Source organism: Sporothrix brasiliensis, assembly GCF_000820605.1.
Source record: "Sporothrix brasiliensis 5110 chromosome Unknown Cont17, whole genome shotgun sequence".
NCBI lineage: Eukaryota > Fungi > Ascomycota > Sordariomycetes > Ophiostomatales > Ophiostomataceae > Sporothrix > Sporothrix brasiliensis.
Window position 1 is genome coordinate 400,167 of NW_024467136.1, and position 21,455 is coordinate 421,621.

At 55.3% G+C, this 21,455-nt stretch overlaps 6 protein-coding genes across 6 annotated transcripts; 3 read left to right on the plus strand and 3 right to left on the minus strand.

Annotated features, from left to right (window-relative positions):
• Nucleotides 1-335: 335 nt before the first annotated feature.
• SPBR_02552 (uncharacterized protein) lies at nucleotides 336-2,242 on the minus strand (the record flags this gene model as incomplete). Its single annotated transcript, XM_040760855.1, has 2 exons — nucleotides 336-1,963; nucleotides 2,038-2,242. 2 exons carry the CDS (start codon nucleotides 2,240-2,242, stop codon nucleotides 336-338), a joined length of 1,833 nt encoding a protein of 610 aa, XP_040620108.1.
• Nucleotides 2,243-5,007: 2,765 nt separating this feature from the next.
• SPBR_02252 (rnapii degradation factor) lies at nucleotides 5,008-8,260 on the plus strand (the record flags this gene model as incomplete). Its single annotated transcript, XM_040760555.1, has 2 exons — nucleotides 5,008-5,311; nucleotides 5,661-8,260. 2 exons carry the CDS (start codon nucleotides 5,008-5,010, stop codon nucleotides 8,258-8,260), a joined length of 2,904 nt encoding a protein of 967 aa, XP_040620109.1.
• A 3,127-nt stretch (nucleotides 8,261-11,387) lies between these two features.
• On the plus strand, nucleotides 11,388-13,157 carry SPBR_02617 (low-affinity glucose transporter HXT1; the record flags this gene model as incomplete). The annotated part of the gene is made up of 1 exon (XM_040760920.1): nucleotides 11,388-13,157. The coding sequence occupies one exon, from the start codon at nucleotides 11,388-11,390 to the stop codon at nucleotides 13,155-13,157; it is 1,770 nt and encodes a 589-aa protein (XP_040620110.1).
• Nucleotides 13,158-14,169: 1,012 nt separating this feature from the next.
• Nucleotides 14,170-14,985, minus strand: SPBR_03159 (uncharacterized protein; the record flags this gene model as incomplete). The annotated part of the gene is made up of 1 exon (XM_040761462.1): nucleotides 14,170-14,985. One exon carries the CDS (start codon nucleotides 14,983-14,985, stop codon nucleotides 14,170-14,172), a length of 816 nt encoding a protein of 271 aa, XP_040620111.1.
• Nucleotides 14,986-15,601: 616 nt separating this feature from the next.
• SPBR_03189 (uncharacterized protein) lies at nucleotides 15,602-16,356 on the plus strand (the record flags this gene model as incomplete). Its single annotated transcript, XM_040761492.1, has 2 exons — nucleotides 15,602-15,665; nucleotides 15,758-16,356. The coding sequence occupies 2 exons, from the start codon at nucleotides 15,602-15,604 to the stop codon at nucleotides 16,354-16,356; spliced, it is 663 nt and encodes a 220-aa protein (XP_040620112.1).
• A 324-nt stretch (nucleotides 16,357-16,680) lies between these two features.
• On the minus strand, nucleotides 16,681-17,931 carry SPBR_02881 (3-deoxy-7-phosphoheptulonate synthase; the record flags this gene model as incomplete). Its single annotated transcript, XM_040761184.1, has 2 exons — nucleotides 16,681-17,771; nucleotides 17,886-17,931. 2 exons carry the CDS (start codon nucleotides 17,929-17,931, stop codon nucleotides 16,681-16,683), a joined length of 1,137 nt encoding a protein of 378 aa, XP_040620113.1.
• Nucleotides 17,932-21,455: the final 3,524 nt, after the last annotated feature.

Here is a 21,455-nt window from a genome sequence, read left to right on the forward strand (position 1 = left end):
AATTTATAATCTCAGTCAGTGACGTGCTACGATGTACGCTGTAGCTTTTAGATCAGCGGGCTGCCAGAACACTCTCTGGGATGACTAACGTGGTCACGTGCACTTACACGACTTACATGTGCGACTCCGAGACATTTCTAGGCTCCATGACTCCGAGCCTCATGAAAACAACTCGTTATCGCTAAATTCGTAATGCGTCATGCAATGTGCTCTATGAATACAAGTATAGGCAGTGTATGAGGCGCCGTTGCGCCGATCTAAACAAGAAACAATCAAAGCCAACACCACCACCGCCAACAGTTTGTGGCTCGTCCACCGTCCCAGAGGTCTTTGTATCATTCCGTCTTCACCTCTACCGTTTTGTCGAGTGTTTCCTCAGCTTTTGCAGCTATCTTTTCGGACGGTTCCTCGGTTTTCTCGGCAGGCTCCGTTATTGAAGAAACATCCTTGTCCGTCTCTTTCTCGCCGTTGTGTTCCGCCGTCGTTTTCTCAACAATCCCCGTGTCCACCTTCTCCTTCTCGTTTGCTCCGTCCTCATCGACAAACAGAATATCGTCAAACCTGTCCGTCTTCGTCACCGGAGAATCACCGCCGTTTAGATTGACTTCCTCAAACGCTTCGGCCGGTTTAGCAACAGCCGTCCGTGGCGGTAGTGGCGGAGGGGGACCTCTTGGGAACGAAACAGCATTTAACTTGGCTTCGTCTCTGTACGGGTTGCCGCTCTCGTTGCTCCACGGGTTGGTGTTGACAGCAACGCCCCGCGCTCCAGGACCGTCCGAGTCGACTTGTGGCGCATCCGGCACGTCTTCATAGACACTCCGTTCCTCGTCCTCATCAATGGCATCGGGCACCACCAAACCCGTTGCGCTGTTGCTTGCCTCTTTTTGTCGCTCTTTCTCTCGCAGAGCTTCCCGTTCTCGCTCTGCTTCGGCCGCCTCGGCCGCAGCCATGGCTGCCATGATGGCCTCGGCATCGGGATGTGGCTCAATCAGTACGGGGTCGGTTTGCGTCGCCATGTCCGCCATGGGCACAGCCGGTCGGCGGTCCATGCTCCAGCGTTGGCTCAGGCTGCTCTGCGTGCGCCGGTGGCCGTTGTGGAAGGCGCTGTAAACGGGACTCTTGGGACTCGGGTTGAAGGCGAACACCTCGCTAGCCGGGCGGGAGTTGGTGGCGGCTTCGCGAATCTCCAAGCCTTCCTTTTCAAGAGCCAACACACCGTACGGGTCCGGGTCTTCGGGGTCCGGCACACCAAACAACGAGACCGGCGCTTCAATATCGACATCGCCAGGCGCCGGCTGGCCCTCAAGCTCGTCCATCAGCTCTTCGTCGACGTCGGTGCGGCCCTCGGCGGCCTTTAGCGTTTCCATCAGCATAGAGACCTCGGGCGGCCGGTGCCGCACTTTGCCCGCCAGGATGTCCACGGCGGTAATCTCTTCGTGGTAGAAGCGCTTGTTCTCGTCCGTCCGCTCGACGATTATGGTGCCGTCGACCTGGACGCCTGCGTAGAAGCCGCGCGACTTGAGGTATGTGAACACGGGCCGGTTCATCTCTTTCCACTTGCCGTCGTTCTCAAGCACGCCGCCCGCGCCGACAGGACCTGCCACCGCACTGATCTCGCCGCCGAGCGTGGCCCGTAGTTTTGTAAACGACGCAAGCGCCTTGCGGTTGTTGATCACCAAAACGCAGTCGTAGATGTCGACGCCAACCAAGAAACCGAGACCGGCCGTGTGCAGAAGAATGCCCGAAGGCTCAGACCACGTGCTGTCCTCCTTGCGCGCGACAAGGACACCCGAGCCGCCGGCGCCCGAAATCCAGAGACCCGTGCGCATGGTCGTGAATATGGCGAGGCCGACGGCCTTTTGGATGACTTTTTGAGGAATCTTTTTGATGACGCGCTGTTTCGACTTTGGGCCGTCGCGGTCCGGGCCGGAGGGCTTCTCGATTTCCGTGTAGAAACCATCCTCTGGGTAGTGGTTAGAACCAATGCTGCCAAGATGAATCCAGACCCAGCTCGCCGTAATGCACCGAAAGACTTACTGCAAAAGGACCGGAGAATACGGGCTGCTTTGTCGCTTTCCTTGTCAAGCGTAGTCGGCCAAAAGGCCTCGCTGCCGATGCGGTTGGAGAACCGGTTGACGGGCGCGCCAAGCTTGTCCGCCCAGCCCCAGACCTTGTCGAATCCCTGCTTGCTCTTGGTCTTGGTCGTGTCCCACGACGGCAGTCTGGATGTCACCTTTTCCATTGTGATATCTGTGGGAAGGTGAAGAAAAGGTACGGAGGAAATTGCAGAAAGCAAAGAAAATGAAGAGAAACGAGAAACAACAGAGCATGGAGACAAAACAAGCCTCAATTAATGGTGCATGGCAAAGTTGGCGCCCGTCATGGAGCTCTCTCGGCTTACAATCACAAAGAGGATCAGCGACGAGAGTCAGAATGGTCAAAAGGACAAGAGACAAGCCGAAAAAATACAGCAGTCAGACAGGAATCAGTCAAATGACGACAATGGGGAAAGAACGAGGGACAGCACGGAACATTAGAAAGGCAACGCAGCTCCTGCACTTTACTACATCAAGCTCCTCCGGGGCGTTGGGTAGGCAGTCGCAAGCCAACGGTGAGGTGCGAGCTGGTGGCGCCTTCCTGTGGTGCCTTCCTGTGGTGCTTCGTAGACACTTCGACCTCTGCACTGCGCGGGGCCGCTGTGGCTTTGCGTAGAGGAGGGGCAGGTGTGGTGCTGACGCTATGCGCTGACCTAAACAGCGGGAGCGGTTCTAGAGATGCCCCATTCCGGCGTTTCCGAGACTGCGAGAGCGAAGCGCGAGGCTGCAGACACCGAGCTTAGAAGAGCTCGAAGAGTAGAAGCAGGTCGAGTAGCGAGATTCACGGCGTGTCGGTGATTGACTTGGCGTTCGTTTTCTCACAAACGGCCTCAATTGATCAGCTAGACGCAATACCGCGGCACGGCCTCTCCGTCACTCAGTTTCCATCCGTCTTCTTCCGTTCATTGCCCGCAGCGTCGCATATCCTGCCATCTTGGGAGGTGTTCGTTCCTTTCTTTCTGTTATATTTCCAATTCTCACCATGGCGACCTGCATGGATCGACGGTTGACGGTATGAACTTCTGGTCGAATTGAGGTTGAAGTGTTTCGAAGACAGCGTACCGGTCCTGTTATTCTTTGCCTCGGGCGGTCTCTTGACCGTAGGCCAATAACAGTCTCGCTCACTTGCTACATATCTCAAGAAAATGGTAGCCCTTGTTAGGCATACTGTCAGCGGCTGCTCGGTCAGGAACGTATACTGTTTCGCACTGTAATCGAAGGGGCCATCCCAATAGTCAAGCTCTTCAAACGGAGCAAACAACCCCGGAGAATACACGATTGACCTGCAGGTGTTGCCTTGGCCGGATAGGCCGAGCGCTTGATTTCATCAGCAGCTTTTATCGATTCCTGCAACAATCCAACTGGCTTTTCGCAAGGCGAGGCCAATTCATCTTGCACTCACCTACCAACTGGCGCGCTAAGCGATAGGTACCTGACGTACTGCATGTACCGCAAAAAGATACATGCGCAATTAGGACAATGACAAGGGCAGCAAACGAAGAGCATCGGTTACATGCCTGTGCAGTCCCGCTTAGAAACCTACAAACGACGCCCAAGATGTGCAAAGCAACACCACCGTCACGATGCGAACCTGCAACCCAATAAACAACCGTCATAGCTCCAAGTCGAGCGGGTCCAATTATGCGGGTTGTTTCTGTGCCTCTGTCTGTCGGCTGGCAACAGCTGACAAGTGGGGCCTGGTCTTGTTTTTCGTCTCTCCCTGCCCCAACCACCTGGTCACCAAACGACGTATGTACCAGTACAAGTACCAGTACCTGCTGCTGGGCCGCTAGCGCCCTCAACCTCCTCCTAGATCCCCTTTAGGCTGCTGCCCGGTTCCCTTTTCCAGGACCTAATACGCGGGGTTTTGCGCGCGTGATAAACGCTTCAGGATGCCAAAGCAGGGCTGCACGCCCGCTAAAGGGGTCCAGGGGAGCTTCCCTGCCTGCAGGACCATGCCAGGACCATGCCAGGACCTGCAGATGCAGAGATGGTACACAGATTGAGCGTGTCTGTGCCCCACAGCAGGCGACTGTGGAGATCGTGACTTGCGTCGTAACAAAGTATCGGTACGTACTGTGTTCCAAACCTGGGCGCTTTCCTTTTTCGTCAGGAAAGTCAGGTCCGTTTGTACTTCTGTATGGTTGCGTCGTTGGTTGCCTCGGCGGCTTTCGTGCGGCGTTCGTCGCCTACAGAGTCGCGCCTGCCGTGTCAAACTACCCCTGTAAAAGGACACAAATAGGGGGAAAGGAAGGAAGGCGCGTCCGCAGTCCTTTTCCAGCCACAGCCCCATACACGCCCAATCCACGCCCCCAGTTTGGCACCAACAGCACGTTACCTTCCTTACTCAGGGCGAAAAAATAAGGCAGGACGCTGCGCACACAGCAACCCAACGAGCCCACATTAGCAGCCCGCTAGCAGGAATTAGCAGGCACCATGCGCACATGACAAGTTCTCCAAAATCCCTTCGTTCTTCTCCTTGCCACTCCTTCCCATTCGACCTTGCCATCGTCATCACACTTCTCTGTATTCGCATTCACGAAGCGCTTCACCACAAGCATCAGCATCGTCTTCGCGGTTCGACGCCTCTCTTCTTCTCCCTTCCACGGGCCTCGTCTCCCGGTTTGCTTTGTCTTGTCGACCGGCTATCCTGCCCTCACTGCAGCTCGCTGACACCCACCCGCGTTTTCAGCCGCTTCGATCGCGAAAATCGAAAACTTTCGTTTTTTTCAGTCCCCTAAAAAAACACAATCTTCTACCACATCCGCCCATCCTCCTATCCTCGTCGTCTTGGACACGCTCGACTTCATCTCCTTCCTCCCTCTCTCTTCCGCATCGTGGACAATTGATCCTCGGTGTTGACGTTCTCCCTTTTTCCACCTTTTTCTCAGATTCCCTCTACAGACACACAATGTCGTCCGAGGTACAGTCTCGACCGGCTGCCACACGCGGTGGCCGGGGCGCTGCACGCGGTGGCAGAGGAGGCTTCGCTGGCCGTGGCAGCACGCGCCGGACGAATGGTGATGCAAAGAACGATGACAGCAGCCCAGTATCCCTCGAGGACGAGGGCGAGATTGGCCAGCTCAAAAAGCTGTACGGCGCCAAGACGTCACTCATCCGCGAGTTGTTCCCCGACTGGTCCGAGGTCGACGTCCTGTTTGCTCTCCGTGAGACCGATGGTGACGAGAACCTGACGGTCACGCGCATTGCCGAAGGTGAGTTTTTGTGGTTTTCTTGCTGTCGTGCTTTTCTGTCGCGCCATTTGGAGAGCTTCAAAGGTGGACACGTGCTTTTTTTTGGTCTCTCGAGCTTTTGCTCAGACAAGCTTCATCCTCCCTTGATTCATCACACAGCTTGCATCATGCGATTGGTGCCACGCAGCAATTGCTTCGGCTTTCATTTAGAGAATCAATGCTCGGCAACACGTCGTCTTTCCGTTTCCATTTTCCATTTATTTTTTTGTTTTTTGGTTCCTCCTTTGTCATACAACTCCACACCCAATCGTCAACCTCTCCGATCTTTACTAGGACCGTTCTGGCCCATACTAACTGCTTCCTCCACTAGGCACCATTTCTCAGTGGGACGAGGTTTCCAAGCCGAAGAAGGAACGCACGAAGCCAAAGGCCGCAACCGCCGACGCAGCTGCAGCCCGGCCGGCCAGACGCGAAGGGGCAGGCCCCGACAAGACCCGCGGACGTGCGAATGCCAGGCCGGTTGAGCGCGGTGGGCGCAGTGCTCGTGGCCGCTCAGCTCCTGCACCGGCAAACGGCACCCGCCCCGATGCACCTCTTTCTGTCCCGACCGAGGAGTCGCAAGCGTGGGATGGCCAGAAGCCCGCCGACGAGTCGACCCCCGAACCGACCGCTGCCGCTGCTGCTGCACACACTACCTCCGCTGCTCCCACATCTGCTCCTGCTGCTGCTGCTGCCGTCCCGAAGACGTGGGCGAGCATGCTCCGCCAGACTGTTGTTCCCCTACCAAAGGCCGCTGCAAAGCCCAAGGAGGCTGCGCACGCAACCAAAGCTCCCACCGATACCGCTACCGATTCCCTCCCTCCCTCCACTTCTACTGCCGCACCCACAACAGCTCCCTCCTCCGCACCTACTGGCGACGCCGAACCCGAGTCAGCCACTGCCGAAGAAGACACGCCTGTCGTCAAGGAAGCGGCGGCGCTGGACGTCGCCATTCCGGTTGTCGTGCCGGAAGTCGCCATTTTACCCTCCAAGGATGCCCTTACCGAAAGCAACCTCGAGCAGGTCGACGACGACTCCCACCCTCCCGAAACCGATACCCTCCACAGCGAGGCCGCCGACTCTTGGGACCCCCGTGCCGCTGCTCTTGCCGGCACCAGCACTCCCATCTCTGCTTCCCAGCAGCACCACGCCAGCAAGCCCGCCGCCGTGGGCAGTGGTTATGCTACTACCGCCTCCAAGGCCACCGACCGCGGCGCCGTCCGCACCCCCAGCTACTCGCGCCGCATCCTCGACCAGGAGGAGGCGGTCCGTATGCCTGTCAACCGCGATGTTGACCGCGCTGCTGTGCAGTTTGGTGCCCTGAACTTCAACGGCGCAGATAACGAGGACATTGACGGCGACCGTGAGGAGCCGGAGACCCGCGCCCAGCCGCCCGATGATTCTCCCGTCGCGCACCCCCGCGCGTCCCTCCCGCCCGTTGCGTCGCCCGCATCCGTCCCCGACGCGTTTGCTGCCCAGAAGCAGGCTGCCGCCAACGCGACCCCCACCGCGACCTCTACCCTTCCCTCCGCGCCGGGGGCCACCGCGCCCGTCGCTCCGCCGACAGGCCCTGCTGCCCAGGCCCAGAACGCGCAGCCGTACGGCCGCTACGGCCAGGCTGCTCAGGATTCCGCGTTTGGTCAGAAGCCCTTCGACGCCTACGGCCAGCCCGCCCAGCCCCAGGCCTCGGCCTCCTCCCAGTTCGACAACTACCAGAGCATCCCAACTACCGCCAACACCCAGGCCCCGCAGGCCCCGACCGCCTACAGCTCCGCCGCCCCCAACGAGTACTCGCAGTACTTCACCTCCGATGCGCAGAGCCGCATGCCGCAGTACAACAACTACTACCAGGCGTACGGCCAGCAGGCCCAGGGCCACCAGGACGGTGCCCAGAACCAGCGCTCCTACGGCGCATACGACTCGCTTAGCCAGTACCCCCAGAGCAGCGGTGCGTCCCGCTTCGGCGGTGCTGCTGCCGCTACGTCGACCGCTGCCGCCGACGCCCAGAACAGCGGCACCTCGACCCCCAATCCCCCGGTTGCCGGCCAGCCGCAGTCCCAGCAGCAGCCGGGCGCTGGTGCCCAGGGCCAGCACGGCCAACAGCAGCACCAGAACAACCAGTACCAGTCTTACTCGCAGCACCCGTACTACGCCAGCCCCTACTACGCCCAGTATGTTCAGTACGGTGCTTTTGGTGGCCAGAGCAACTTTGGCACCCCCTACGGTGGCAAGGGTGGCTACGGTGGTGCTCACCACCCTTACAACATGAACCCGCAGTACGACCAGCACTCGCAGTCTTCGGGCGGCTTCGGCGGCGCCTCGTCTCTGCACCGCGGTGCTGGCGCCGACAACACCGGCCTGGGCTCCGCAGGTCTCAGCGACTACGGCCGCGTTGCTTCTTCCAACCAGTCCCAGACCGGCTTTGGCGGTGCTGGTGCCACTGGTCACGATGGCACCTACGGCCGCGGCGGTGCCTCCGCGTACCAGTCGCAGGCTGCCGGCCAGGGCTACGGTGCGCAGCAGTCTCAGGTGGGCTCGCAGCAGTCCGGTGCTGATGACCTTAAGCCGTACGGCGATGCCTCCAAGGCCGCCGGTGCTGGTCCCAACCCCTCGGGCCTGGCCCGCCCCGGCTCTGCCACCAACACCCAGGCCTCGCAGTCGCTGCCTCCGCCGCAGTCCACCCAGCAAGGTGCTTACAGCGGCTACCCCTCGCACCTGCAGCACGGTGCCGGCGGTCTCCACGGTAACAACCAGTCGGTGGCTGGTGGCGCTGGCGGCTACGGCGGCAATCAGAACCACGGCAACAACCCGTACATTGGTGCCTACGGCGGCCACAACGCGCAGCATGGCGGCCATGCCGGCCAGGGCTTTGGCAGCAACTACTACAGCAACCAGCAGCAGCAGCGCGGCTGGGGCGGCAACTACCACTAGATGTGAGTTGCCCGCGCATCTCTTCCTGGGCGGGGAGACTTGTTTGTTGAAAAAAGAGGATGCTTTTCGAAGGGTCTTGGCCCGCGTCCTCTTGTTGTCGTTGCTTTAATCTTTAATTTTTTGTTACTCGGTCTCTATTTTTTTTCGTTTGTTGTGTCTCTCCTATCGTACTATGTCCTTTTTTTGTTATCGTATGTGTGTCATTATTACTACTCATCTTGTTTTTGTTTGTGTACTGCAGATTGAGAGAAGCAATGAGAGTGAAAACCCAAGCAAAAACAAATATACACTCCCACACAGACACACAAAACTGCTCTTCTATTTTTTATTGCTTTTTTGACAAAAAAAAACATTGTGAATACGGTTTCTTTTCGTTTTTGGTCCTTTGATCTTTGATTGGATGGGTTTTGTTTATTGTGTTTTTTTTTTTTTACCCAACTTGTGTTCCGGGACAAATGGTTTGGCTACTTGCCTTCATTGCTGGTTTTATCTTGATGGGCACCAAAAAATATGGGTTGGAGGAGAATATCATTTTGACTCTCTATGGTTTCTTTGCCAAAGTAAATAAAAATGGAAAAGGTTTTTATTGGGACGAGTTCGACGACACTGGAAGTGTCTTTCTCTTGTCTCAGTCTAGTTTTAAAAGAACATGAAATGTTCCCTGCGCTGACTCTAACATGTGAATCATGTAGAGAAAATACTTTTCTGTATTTTAAATGAAATTTTCCAATTGAGAATTAAAATAATTCGAAGAAGATGTTTTTTAAAATAAGTAAAATAAAATAAAAGATCCTCCTGCATGTTAATTCTGCTTAGTGTTCGCTGAAGTACAGTGAAAAATAACACTTCTTCGATGTGCCTCTCGTTTCTTGGATTGATTCACGTATTGTTCCCTACCTCTTCTACCTACTGTGCTTTGCTAGAAATTTATATACAAATTCAAAGGCACAAAGCACTGGTTTTCTATGCTTACCGTTTTAGTCTATTGGCTTTTACGTGGGTTAGGGATGAAGGGTGACGGTAAAAGCATCTTTGTCGAGTCTTATGTCTTACGGGGACCGGTTCGTAATATACTCCGTGTAATGATCACGAAAGAAACACGAGGGATGACGAGTCCAGGAAAGCCACAAATGGGAGAATGTAGATCATGACTCGGCGCGAAGGCATCCGCATCGTGTCGATAGCTGTCAGGAGGAAAGGAGAAGTCGTATTGCACATCCACGTCTAGCAGAATACCACGAGATACCGTATAGTACCATCCCCGCTCCTAAAGGATCATCGGAAGGTTTGCAGAGCGTGGAGACCAAGGGTATTTCGGGACAATTAGCCGCCAAGAGATATCGTTTTGGCAGTGCGGTTGAACTTGAAACTGAAAGGAAACAGGCGACAGGCGGTGGGATAGAGACAGCACATATACAGTGCGGAGGGGAAGCCGTCGAGATGAAAGGGCCAAGATAAACACATGCCAAGATTACGGAAAGAAGGGAAGAAAGGCACGAGAGAAAAGAGCCGAACGACTAAAGAAAGCTTGTCTTTGTGAGGGTTTGGCTGGCCCCTAATTATTTTTATTCTCCTTTCCTGCTCCTTGCGTTTTCGAACCCATCTGATTCGGGACTGATTATCTTTTTCTTTTGTTTCTACCCCAGCTTTGTTGGTAGTCCGTGGACCCCACACTTTGAGTGTGTTGTTTGTGATCGCAACCGTAAAGAAAATAGGGGGAAAAAATGAGGATCTGATCCTCATGTCGTTTGCACATGAATGTTCTCTTGCTTTTCTCCTATCGAATAAAGTACAGCGTCGTTTACGTTTCTTATGAATATCAGCCTGACCACACAAACGCATCCGTCGGTAATCCTCTTCTTCCTCCTCTTCTTCCTTTTCATCCTCCTCTTCATTCCTGGCAGCTATCTCGTCCTTCCCGCCGCATCGAATCTCTCGCCCGAATGGATGCCTCGTGTTCTGCAGATGGTCACAGGAAATTCATCCTGCGAGCTCATCGTGTTCTCCCGCATGTTCTAAGCCTCTTCCAACTCCTCCAGCTCATAGATAACTCTCCTCGTTCCTCTTTCCCTTTCCCCACTTCTACCGTCCTCCCATCTGGTCGCCAGACCTGTCGTTCCGGCATTATAAGCAAGATCTGTATTTAACAAAGGAGCAAGGAAGTGGCCCCAAACTTATCCAGATTGGACAACACGTCAGCCACTCGTTCCCACGGCCTGGATCCAGGACGGTCCCATTCCCATTTTCGACGTTCCTCGGCCCTCATGTGGTCCTCGTTCTTCGAGCTCGACAGTCTGTGGTACATGTTCTTATCTGTGGAGTTTTCCTTTGCCTGTTTTATATCATCTTCCTCATCCTGACTACCGTGTTCGCTGCCCGTTGCCACACGACTCAATAACATGCCGTGGCCTCTCAGCTCGTACTCTCGGCCCCGGCACGGCGAGTTGAGATGCACATAATCCTGGGGATTGGGAGAAGAGGCTTTGCCATGCATCCTTTACCCTTTCCCATACCGGTCTAATAAACAAGGGCCAGAAATCGTCCTGTGTCGTGCGATGGCCGCGATGGCACAGACTCCTGCTGTCGTCAGCCCCAATGTGGGATGAAAGTAGATGACAATTAGAAAAGGAAGAGAGAGGAGAGACAGGAAATCAGACAAACGACTCACAAGTTTTGTTTTCATCAACCACTTCCAAGTTGGGCAACAGCCGAACATGCACACGTGCCTTTCTTCCGTATTTTCTGCCCCCTTCCCTGTTCTTCCAACTCCCTTGTTTTCCCTTGTTTGATTTTGATTTCCTTGAGCCGCTTGGCGCTGTTCCTTGTTACTCGTCCGTCCATCCGACCACTGCAAAGCAAGAAGGCTACCCCAGGTTTTCACATATATGGGCCTTTTGATTCCGGTCTTGGCATCGTCAAGTCTTGGCACTGCTCCTGAACAGATGCCCCTTGTGCTTGCCCATATTCCGCGTCGTCTGATATCTCATGTTCGTGTCTCTATATAGTATTCCCTGCCCATTGTCTTCTTTTTTGGTCACGTCGTTTACTCGTCCAACACACGTCTTTGCACTGTTTCACTTTTCCCTTCTTCTCTTCGTCGTCTCCATCTTCGTCTTCCTTCACCGAAATGTCACCACACGCAAGGGCCCGGCCGACGAAACCGTCGACTTGGCCGTTCTTCAGGCACTTTACCAAAATCTCCTTTCTCTCGCTGATGCTGCTCAGTCTCAGCGTGCTGGAGTTTGGCTTCGACAACTCCATCACCAGCCTCGTCCAGGTCATGGACCAGTTTGACGTGGACTTTCACATGTACCTGCCGCTCAACGAGACGGAGCCCACACACCACCACGGAACACGTGCACATGAAGGAAGCCATAGCAACAGCAGCAGCAGCAGCAACGGAACCCATCACCACGGCCACCCGCAGATGGATCCCGTCAAGCTGTCGATTTTCGGGTCGATCGGCACGCCCTTCCGCGCCGGCATGCTCTTTGTGGCCCTGCTGATCGCCGAGCGCTGGGGCCGCTGGGCGGTGTTCGTGGTGATGCAGTTTGGCAGCCTTCTGGGCGCCACGATCCTGTTCACGGCGCACTCCTTTGTGCAGGTCGTCTGCGGCCGCGTCGTGCTGACCATGTTCTCCGGCTGGCACGACTGGCTGATCCCCATGTACCTGGCCGAGATTGTCCCCGGCCCGGTCCGCGGCTCCGTCATTGCGTTTTACATGATCTTTAGCTATTCCGGCTCCGTCACGGCGGCGCTGGCCACGTTCTTCTGCTCCCGGGCCTACGTCGACGACGCCCGCCAGTACCGCATCCCCTTTGCCCTCATGTGGATCACGCCCGCCGTGTGCCTGTCGCTCTGCTGGGTGCTGCCCGAGTCGCCGCGCTGGCTGGTGCGCAAGGGCCGCATGGACGACGCGGTGCGCGCGCTGCGGCGGCTCAACGGCACCAAGAACGGCTACTCGCCCGAGGAGGAGGCGAAGCTGCTGCTGGCGTCGATCGAGGAGGACGCGGCCACGCAGGGCGCGTGGCGGGACCTGTTCCGGGGCACCAACACGCGGCGCACGCTCATTGTGTTTATGAGCATCTTCATCATCTCCTTCACGGGGCAGTCGTTTGTCACAAAGTACGGCACCATCTTCGTCAAGGGCATCGGCGCCATGGACCCGCTGCAGTTTGGCCTCATGGAGAAGAGTCTGAGTATTATTGCGCCGCTGACGCTGCTGTTTGTCATTGACCGCTTTGGCCGCCGCACCATTTACTTTGTCAACGCCGTCGTCTACGCCGTCTGCCTCTTTCTCATTGGCGGCATCGGCATGATGGACGTCCACCGCGTCGGCAACGTCATCATCACGCTCTACATCCTGTCCGCCATCGTCCACATCATCGGCTACCACGGCGCCTGCACCGTCGTCGCCGCCGAGACGCCCCATCTGCGCCTGCGCGAGCGCACCCTCACCGTCACCCACATTGCCAGCAACATTGTCGAGTTTGGCGTGTCCTTTTCGCTGCCCTACCTGCTCTACAAGCCCTACGCCGACCTCGAGTCCAAGGTCGGCTTTATTTACGGCACCATTTCCATCCTCGGCATCGTCTGGGGCTACTTTTACCTGCCCGACACCAGCAGGCGCTCCCTCGAGGAGCTCGAGGAGCTGTGGCAGGCCGGCGTCCCCGCCTACAAGTTTGGCTCCTACAAGACCACCGGCAGCGGCGTCGGCTTCCGTGTCACCCAGCTGGAGCGCCATGCGGGCGCGGGCGAGCTGGGCTCGAGCTCCGAAGACCTGCCGCAGGCCACGAGCCTCCACGGCACCGTCGAGAGCGGCAAAGCCGACAGCGACATCCTTGACAAAGGCGTCGCTGTTGTGCACGAAGAGGTGGTCATGCCGGAGAAGGTGTAGCTGTTGTTGCATTATTGCCGGGTTCTAGCGCTCATTACCTGTTTGGGTTTTTTTCTTCTATTTTTTTGGTCCCTCTTCCTTTTTCAGTCATTTCCGCTCGTCTGTACACTCATTTCTGCGCGACTATACATGTAGGCATTACATGTCATTTGGTGTTTGATTTCGAACCTACTGTTCTTTACTGCATTATAATCTCTTTGTGTGCTTCTTCACGTATGGTAGGACTACTGCATAGGGAGTATGAGATGGACGCGCTTTGCTCCACATTACTACTTGTCTGAAAATTATGTGCAATGCACTGTAGCCTTGCAAGAGACACTTATGTGCCTTTATCAGTCTCGGCACCGAGATCGCTTGATCAAAGGACGGGACGGGCTGGGCGTTGCCTTTTAGGGTGTAAGAAACACCATAAATCACCGTGCAAGCCTTGGTCTCTATCTCTCGGTAGTTCATACAATGCTTATAGCGTACAAAGACAGGTATTACGGATATGGCAGGAGATGAAGAGATACATAGTGGCCGCGCGTTTCAGGGCTTCGAGAAGGCAAGAGACGGCTCAATACGCGGCACTAAGACATGATGCAGGCTTTTCGGAGAATAAACAAAGCAGAAGCAATGTGAATGAGAAACATGAAGCTGCAGAAAGGAACAGAATGAAGAAAGTAGTAGCTGTGATACAAAAGCACATCTCCCTGTCGTGTCCGTCACTACTTTGCGTCCACAGTTCCTAGTCGACTGCTTACAAGTCGTAGACACCAGCACATCTTAATAAAGAATGGTAAATTAAGAGCAGAGTGGCGATGTCCTTTATCGTCGGCTCTTCCCCCGGCATAACTGGCATGGAAACATTTCAACGGTAGATATCTAGCAGAAATGAGAAGAAATAAATAGACAGTTAAATCGTCGAGACGTCAAGACACGCCCAACAAAACAAAGTCAAACAGATAACCTCCCATCACCCATCACCGTACACGCCTCGTTCAGCCTCCCATGGCATCCCCCACCCTCGCGCCTACTCCTTCTTCGCCTTCACCGGTGCCGTCACCTTGGTCGTGCCCTTGAAAATCATCCAGCTGCCGACCAGGTTGTGCACCCACCGCCCCGCCGCGCTCTCCAGCAACGACGGCGGTTCGTCCTTGGCATGCCGCCAGAACCACGTCTCGTTGACAAAGACCACCTCGTCGCCCGACGCCGTCGTCTCGACCGCCGCCACAATCACCGCGTGCACCACCAGGTCCGGCTTGTCGGCCAGCGGCTGCGTCATGAGCTCGGCGCGGTCGCGGCTGCGGTACGTCACCAGATGGGGCCCGCAGGCCACGTCGTCCTTCTGGAACGCCAGCGCCTCCAGGTGGTCGGCGCCAAACGTCTTGCGAAGGGCCGGGTCCTGGACGATGCGGTGCATGACGAGGCCCATGGGCGTCCAGCTGAACGCGCCAAACGTGCCGCGCAGGTACGTCGTCAGCAGCCGCCCGTCCGCGCGGCCCGTGGTCAGCCGCTGGACGGGCACCGGCTTGGAGACGACGCGCTCGCAGTAGACCACGTACGGCGCGTCCTCGCCGTACACCTCGGCCGGCAGCGAGTGCGGCGGCACAGTGTCGGCCACGGTGGTCGCGTCCGAAAAGGTCGTGGCGGCGCCAGACGCGGCGGTGGCCGCCGCGGCCGCCGCGGCGTCCTTGTCCTTGGCCGTCAGCACGCGCCGCTGCGTCGCCGAGGCGCCGACGTAGTACGACGTGATCGCCTGGACCAGCAGCAGGTAGACGGTCGGGGCCACCACGGGCACCAGCGACAGCGCGACGAGCGTCGCCTTGGACGGCACCGTGAGAGGCATGGCGTTTGGTTGCGGCGAGGTTCGGTTTCGGTTCCGGTGCGATTCCGCTTACAGCGATAGCATGCGGTGCGGCAGAGCTTCAGTGGGGCTCTTTCAGCGCGCTACAGTGTCTGCGCACTAAATAACAGCAACAAGGTGACCAAAAACAAAGGCCAAAAGCGTACAAAAAGGTGAGGTCAGAAGCAAAAGAAAATCAATCGGTGAGCCCTGAATGTTCAAGAAAAATCTCGGACAAATATCGTTATCGTCTGGGCCCCCTCTCGCAGCCTAACATTGGAGGGTGGTGTGCACAATGATGCATTGTGACTGGCCCCGTCTCGCTTGGCGGCCAGCCAATACGGCGTAATACGGTGTAATACAGCGTGATTGCTCACTGCTTCGTAGCAGATACGTGCTATCGGCTCTCTAGCGTCTAAATGCATATGCTCGCTATAGAAATGCCTATCGTTTCGTTACAGCAGTAAGAGAGCTGCCAGTTTCGGCGACCAGCCTCGTTTCCCGTCAGAAGCACGACGACAGTGTCGAACAAGACAACGACGAGTCCTGACCACAGAGAACATTGACAACCCGAGCGTCGTTTCCTCTGCGACACCCTTTGACACATTCAGCCACGACCATGGCGCGAATACAGCGCATCCTCGCGGCGCTCAGCCTCTTCTTCGCTTTGGTTTCTGCCGCTTGTACGTCTCCTCAGAAAACGCACTGCACAATGCACACGTTGACACGTTGATACGTTGACACGTTGAAACGACGTGGCCGCTAACATGGACAGCTGCGCCCACGTTCTGCAAATGCACCTGCTTCACCAACAGCACCATCATCCCCCTCGGCCCACAGCACGCCCAGCCCGTCAACGGCAACCCGCCCCCGTCGTCGCGAGGCGTCCATGTCGATGGCGATGTCGATGCCGTTGCCGTTGCGTCCCGACACGGCCTCAGCCTCCACAACGTTGACGCCCGCGCCAGCTCGTCGTCGTGCACCCAGTGCAACCGCGCCTTCTGCCTCAACTACAACCTGCCCATCTGCAAGGGCGCCGAGGAAAAGGACGTCGTCACCATGTGCTTCCAGCGCGACAGCCGCAAGGACCAGATTATTGTCTGGTGTTTTTTGCTCGGCACGGCGGGTCTGCTCGGCTGGAAGGCCGTGCAGCACGCGCTGCACTTGACGGAGGGCGCGGATGCACGAGCGCCGTTGCTGGGCGGCGCTGGGCACAACGGCGGCGGCAACGGCCGTGGCAACATCGTCCAGAGGCTGCTGGCGACCATTGGCATCGGCGGCCGCCGCGGCGGGTCGGGCAGTCCGCTTTCGTCGCCCTCGGCAGCCGGTCCGCGTGGACAGTATGCGCCATTGGGCGGTAGCAGTGCGGACTAACCGGAAGGCGGTGGGGCCGTTACAGACTTTCGAGACGTTGTCATTTCGAGTTTGCAGCGATTCTATTAATAAAAAAACCTGGTTACGATCACATTATGCTGTGTGTGTTGGCGAATCATTTTTTTTTTTTTTTTGTATGTTCCCGTAAACGACTCAAAATACAGACTCTCAGGTCCATGGTGGTTGTGGTTTTATCTCATTCTATTTTCTCCTTCCCAGATTATGGAGTCCCAACCCATGTGTGTTTTTTGGTATGCTAGCCTCCTTTTTGGTATTGTATCGTACTTCCTTTCACACCCCAACGTATATTCGCGTGCTCGCATCTTACTCCTCCTCCAGAAGCGTCGTCTTGGGCGTCGCGGCATCGGCGGCGCCCGTGTGGATCTCTCGCCGCGCGCGGACGGCCGCGGCCAGGTCCTGCAGGACAGTGACGGTCGACTCCCAGTCGATGCAGGCGTCCGTGATGCTGACACCCTTCTTCAGGGCGGCCGCACCCTCGGCCGGCACCTTCTGGTTGCCCTCGCCAATGTTGGACTCGATCATGACGCCGACAATCGCCTTCTCGCCCTCGCGCAGCTGCGCGGCCACCGTCGCGGCCACCTTGGGCTGGTTGCGGTGGTCCTTGTTGGAGTTGCCGTGCGAGCAGTCCACCATAATGGCCAGCTTCTGGCCCTTCTTCTCCAGCACCGCCTTGGCGTCCTGGATGTGCTCCTTGCTGTAGTTGGGGCCCTTTGTGCCGCCCCGCAGAATCACAAAGCCGTGCTCGTTGCCCGACGTGCGCGTAATCGCAGCCAGCCCTTGCTTCGTCACGCCCATAAAGTGGTGGCGCGCCGCCGCCGCGCCAATCGCGTCAATCGCGACGCCCAGGTTGCCGTCGGTGCCGTTCTTGAAGCCCACGGGGAACGACAGGCCCGAGGCCAGCTCGCGGTGCAGCTGGCTCTCCGTCGTGCGGGCGCCGATGGCGCCGACGGAGATGAAATCGGCCAGGAACTGGGGCGAGATGGTGTCGAGCATCTCCGAGGCAATGGGCATGCCGCCGCTGGTCAGGTCGCAGAAGAGCTGGCGCGAGACGCGCAGGCCCTTGTTGATCTTAAAGGTCGAGTCAATGTCCGGGTCGTTGATCAGGCCCTTCCAGCCGACCGTCGTGCGCGGCTTCTCGAGGTACGCGCGCATGACAATGTGCAGGTCGTCCTGCAGCGTCTTGGCGAGTGCGAGCAGGCGGTCGCGGTACTCAATGGCCGTGGCCGGGTCGTGGATGGAGCAGGGGCCGACAATCACCAGCAGGCGGTCGCTGCGGCCCATGATGATGTTGACGGCATCCCTGCGGCCTTTGACGACGGTCTCGACGGCGGCCTCGGTGATGGGGATCTCGGAGATCAGCAGGTCTGGGGGAATGAGGGGGTCCTGGCCGAGGACTGGGCGTGTTAGTGAACTCTGGAAAAAAAAATTACAAAAAAAAAAAAAAAAAAAAAAAAAAAAAAAAAAAAAAAACAAAAACAAAAACAATGCATTGCACTTCTCTCACTGACCTCGCAAGTTGTCGACGACGAGAGGGGAAGCGTCAACTCCAGGCATTTTGAAGGCAATGGCAACCGAATGGGGGATGTATCCGAAGCAGCTGTAGACGGAATGGGAGAAGTTGCGAGACGTAGAAGCAACTGGAGCTTTTCCTGGACACCAATTGAGTTGAAACGTAGACGGGGAATATGAGGACGACAATAACCGGCGCAACAACGGCGGACGAGGCAATGGTATTAAATGAAGCGAGGCCAGCTTGGAGTACAGTGGTAGGGTGGTGCAGTGTAGAATATGAATCGGCGCTTGTAGAGTGATTACAAAAAAAGAAAAGAAAAGGACCAACGAAAGAGGAAAACGGGACAAGGGCACCGACAGCGTGGTGTGAGTCAGACGTCAGGCGAGGCAAGCACCAGCAAAAGCAGCAACAAGGTAAGAAGGAACCACCAAAGAATATCGGCGAGGGAAGAAGGCACGGGGAATTGGGGCAGAAAGAGGCGCATGTCCTAACTAGGGCACAGGGGAATGACGGCGCTTGGAGAAAACGGCCACAGAGGCAAACAGGGCAAACGATGCTGAGGAATACACTGAAGAAAGAACGACCGAAGCTGTTATCGCTCGTATTCGAGAGACAGCCTACAGTCAGAAGCAAGAGAAGGAGCGATTGACGGACAAGCTCGACATTGGTCGCTGTTGCATTGGGACGTTTGCTTGGCTTAGAGTTTTGGCAATTGCGACCTGGTCTAGCAAGAAAACATAAAATAAAAACTTGCAAATTGTTCGTATGCCGTGCTCCATCAGCTTGCGCACAAATCTACGTGATAATAGGAATGCTGTGACAGGCAATGGGAAGAGACAAAAGGTCCTTTGTTATGATTGTGACGCTCATTTTTTTTTCCCCTCATTGATCGGGCGCTTTCGCAAGAAAAAAACCGCCCCTCGTTTCTTTTTTTTTTTTTTTTTTTTTTTTTAGTTCCCTCGTCTCTTCCGCGATTCTGCAGCGCGGGGTGACGACTGACGACACACCGCCTTTGGCTAGCATTTGTCTAAGGACGAGCGAATGGCAGTGGGAGATAAACGCAGCAAGATCCAAGCCTGTGACCCACTGATGACAGCATTGGTAGACGCCGTACTCCGGAGCACTACACAATGACCAAAGAAAAAAGAACGAAAAGAAATACGTGAAAGGCGTGCGACGAGCAAGTCCAATCCGACCCGGGCACACAGCCTCGTGCGTCTCTCCTGCTGTGGTCCATTGGTTACTACAGAACACTGCATCCTGCCAGCCGTGGGCGGAAAGATGCCGTGCGCCATTCTCTCATTTATGGCTTTCGATAAAAAACTAATATCTGACAGTTCGGGCCGGCTGCCGAGTCAAAACAAATATAGATATAGGACCGTACGAGGACATTCTCCTAATGATGTAAGCCGTAGCAGGAAGCACAGCGTGGGAAATAGGGTCAAAGGACGACTGTGAGAACACAGCGAGTGCAGAGTTGCTCAGATTTTATTTTATTTGATTTTCTTAGTTCGACATGTTCAGTTTTTTCCACTTTTTATCATCTTCAAAATCAGAATTAACCCAGAAAACACAAAAGTAAAAGTTGGAATACCGCCGACAGTGCATCGAAGCACACAAAACATGGTGAGAGGGAGAGCCTCACAGACCGAGAATCGGAGAGTCGCGTGTGGTTCAGGCAAAATCCACGGCCTTAACGATATTTAGCAAGGAAAGCAAGCATGGCCCGGACAATATCTGAAATGTCAAAATACGAAAAAGCCACATGGGGTTGTGGTGCTACGTTGTATTGTATTTTATCATTTCCCAGTATTTTCAAAGTACGATCGCAGCGACTTAAAACTCTTCGTGAATAAAATGTTGCTGTCTTTGAGAACAGTCACATAACAAGATATTTCATGTGAAATTATCTTGAAAATATTGCCCACAAATATTAATTGAAGTATGAGATGCTTGTATTGTGTACTGTCTAAAAACGCCAACAAAATACGACGCCCGTTGTTTCTGCGATGGCTTCCATGCATCTGCTGCGTGAACCTGATAGCTAGGCAAATCTGTCGGGTCAGCATCATCACGGAGATAAATCCCTCCAAAGGAGACGATGCACATCAAACCAAAACGACCAAAGTACCACGTCGTCACCAGTAAACTTTGCTGTCCAGGCTGACGGATTTCTCCATCCCCAAGACCCTCTCCTTCCGTTGTGCCTTCTGAACATCATCTCCAACTCGTAGTCCACTTATATGGAACCAAATGCTGTCGCAAATAAGTAATGCCAAGCCAAAACGACGCTCCTATATCGTTTACAAGTTCCATTTCGCGTATTCTCACCGTCTCGTCTGCTACAGAAAATAACAGGGAAGCATCGTCTCGCTTGCCATGGACGCGCCGTTGCGACGATGTCCGCAAAGGTCTGCGCTACCCCCAGTTCATCTTGAAGCAGTCCTGAAACTGGCAGGCCCGCGACAGTGGCCAATGTCACGGTGTGCTTTCCAAGAACCCAGCCAAAACAGATGGACAGCACAAAGGAAAGCGGCCAATCCAGGGACGCGCATCGTCTCTATGGATCGGCATTCAGTCGACAGGTCCCACCACGTCCAAGAAAGGACGACGGCGAGCGACAGAGGACAAAATATATGTCTCGCAGTGGATGTGACCGGCGCATGCTTGCCTGTGGTTCAGCTCTGGCAACTCGCCACCGAACGTGACGATCATTGTGAGCACCGACATCCTCATCCTCTTTCCTATCTCCTCTTTTTCTGTTATGGTGCAATCGCATAGTTTTTCGGTGAATAGGAGATCACCCATTATAACACTATACCAGGAAAGACGCGAGTAACGGAGGCAAGGGGAAATCAACGAAAAATAGTTCGTACGAACTCTACACCATCTCGGGAGAATACGAGTTCGTTTTTGCTGCCAGCTTTGGTGTTTGAAAGCACTTTGCTGAACCACCAAAAGGCGCCCCCACTACGACATAAGATACACTTTGGGCAGCCCACCGTCCTTCATGCACACATCGTCCCTTCAAAAACAGGCCCAGCCTACGATGATCACCCAAGGACCCTTTGTGCAACGGAAGCGGCAGTAGCCAGCAGCCAGGGCCCTGGTATCCTCCATTCTGCAGTGTTTATGTCGCATGTCTTGGTATGGCGGGGACAGGGTTGGCCTGGCCTCCCTTGCACTCTCTATGCCGAATGCCCGACCATCTTGACTCCAATGTTGTTTGCGTACTGTGGATGTCCCTTGATGTCCAGTCCAGTCCATGAATGTCTCGCGATTGTCGCCGAGAAAGGCCATACGCACTCCGTAGTCATATGTCTACGATAACAACCCTGGTGTTTATTTGTCTCCTTTACTTTCACTCTTTCTTACCAACTTCAACCTTTCCTTTTCTTTCTGCTTTTTGTCGACATCGCCACGCCTCAAAACTGCCTCGCATGGTTCTGCTGCCAGCAGCACCACTCCGTACTGATTCCAGGTTTCTTTTATCCTCTTGTCTCACCTTGATTCCGGTTTCTTTCCATTTTTTGCCTGCTTTCTAGGTTCTCCTTTGCTTCCCTTC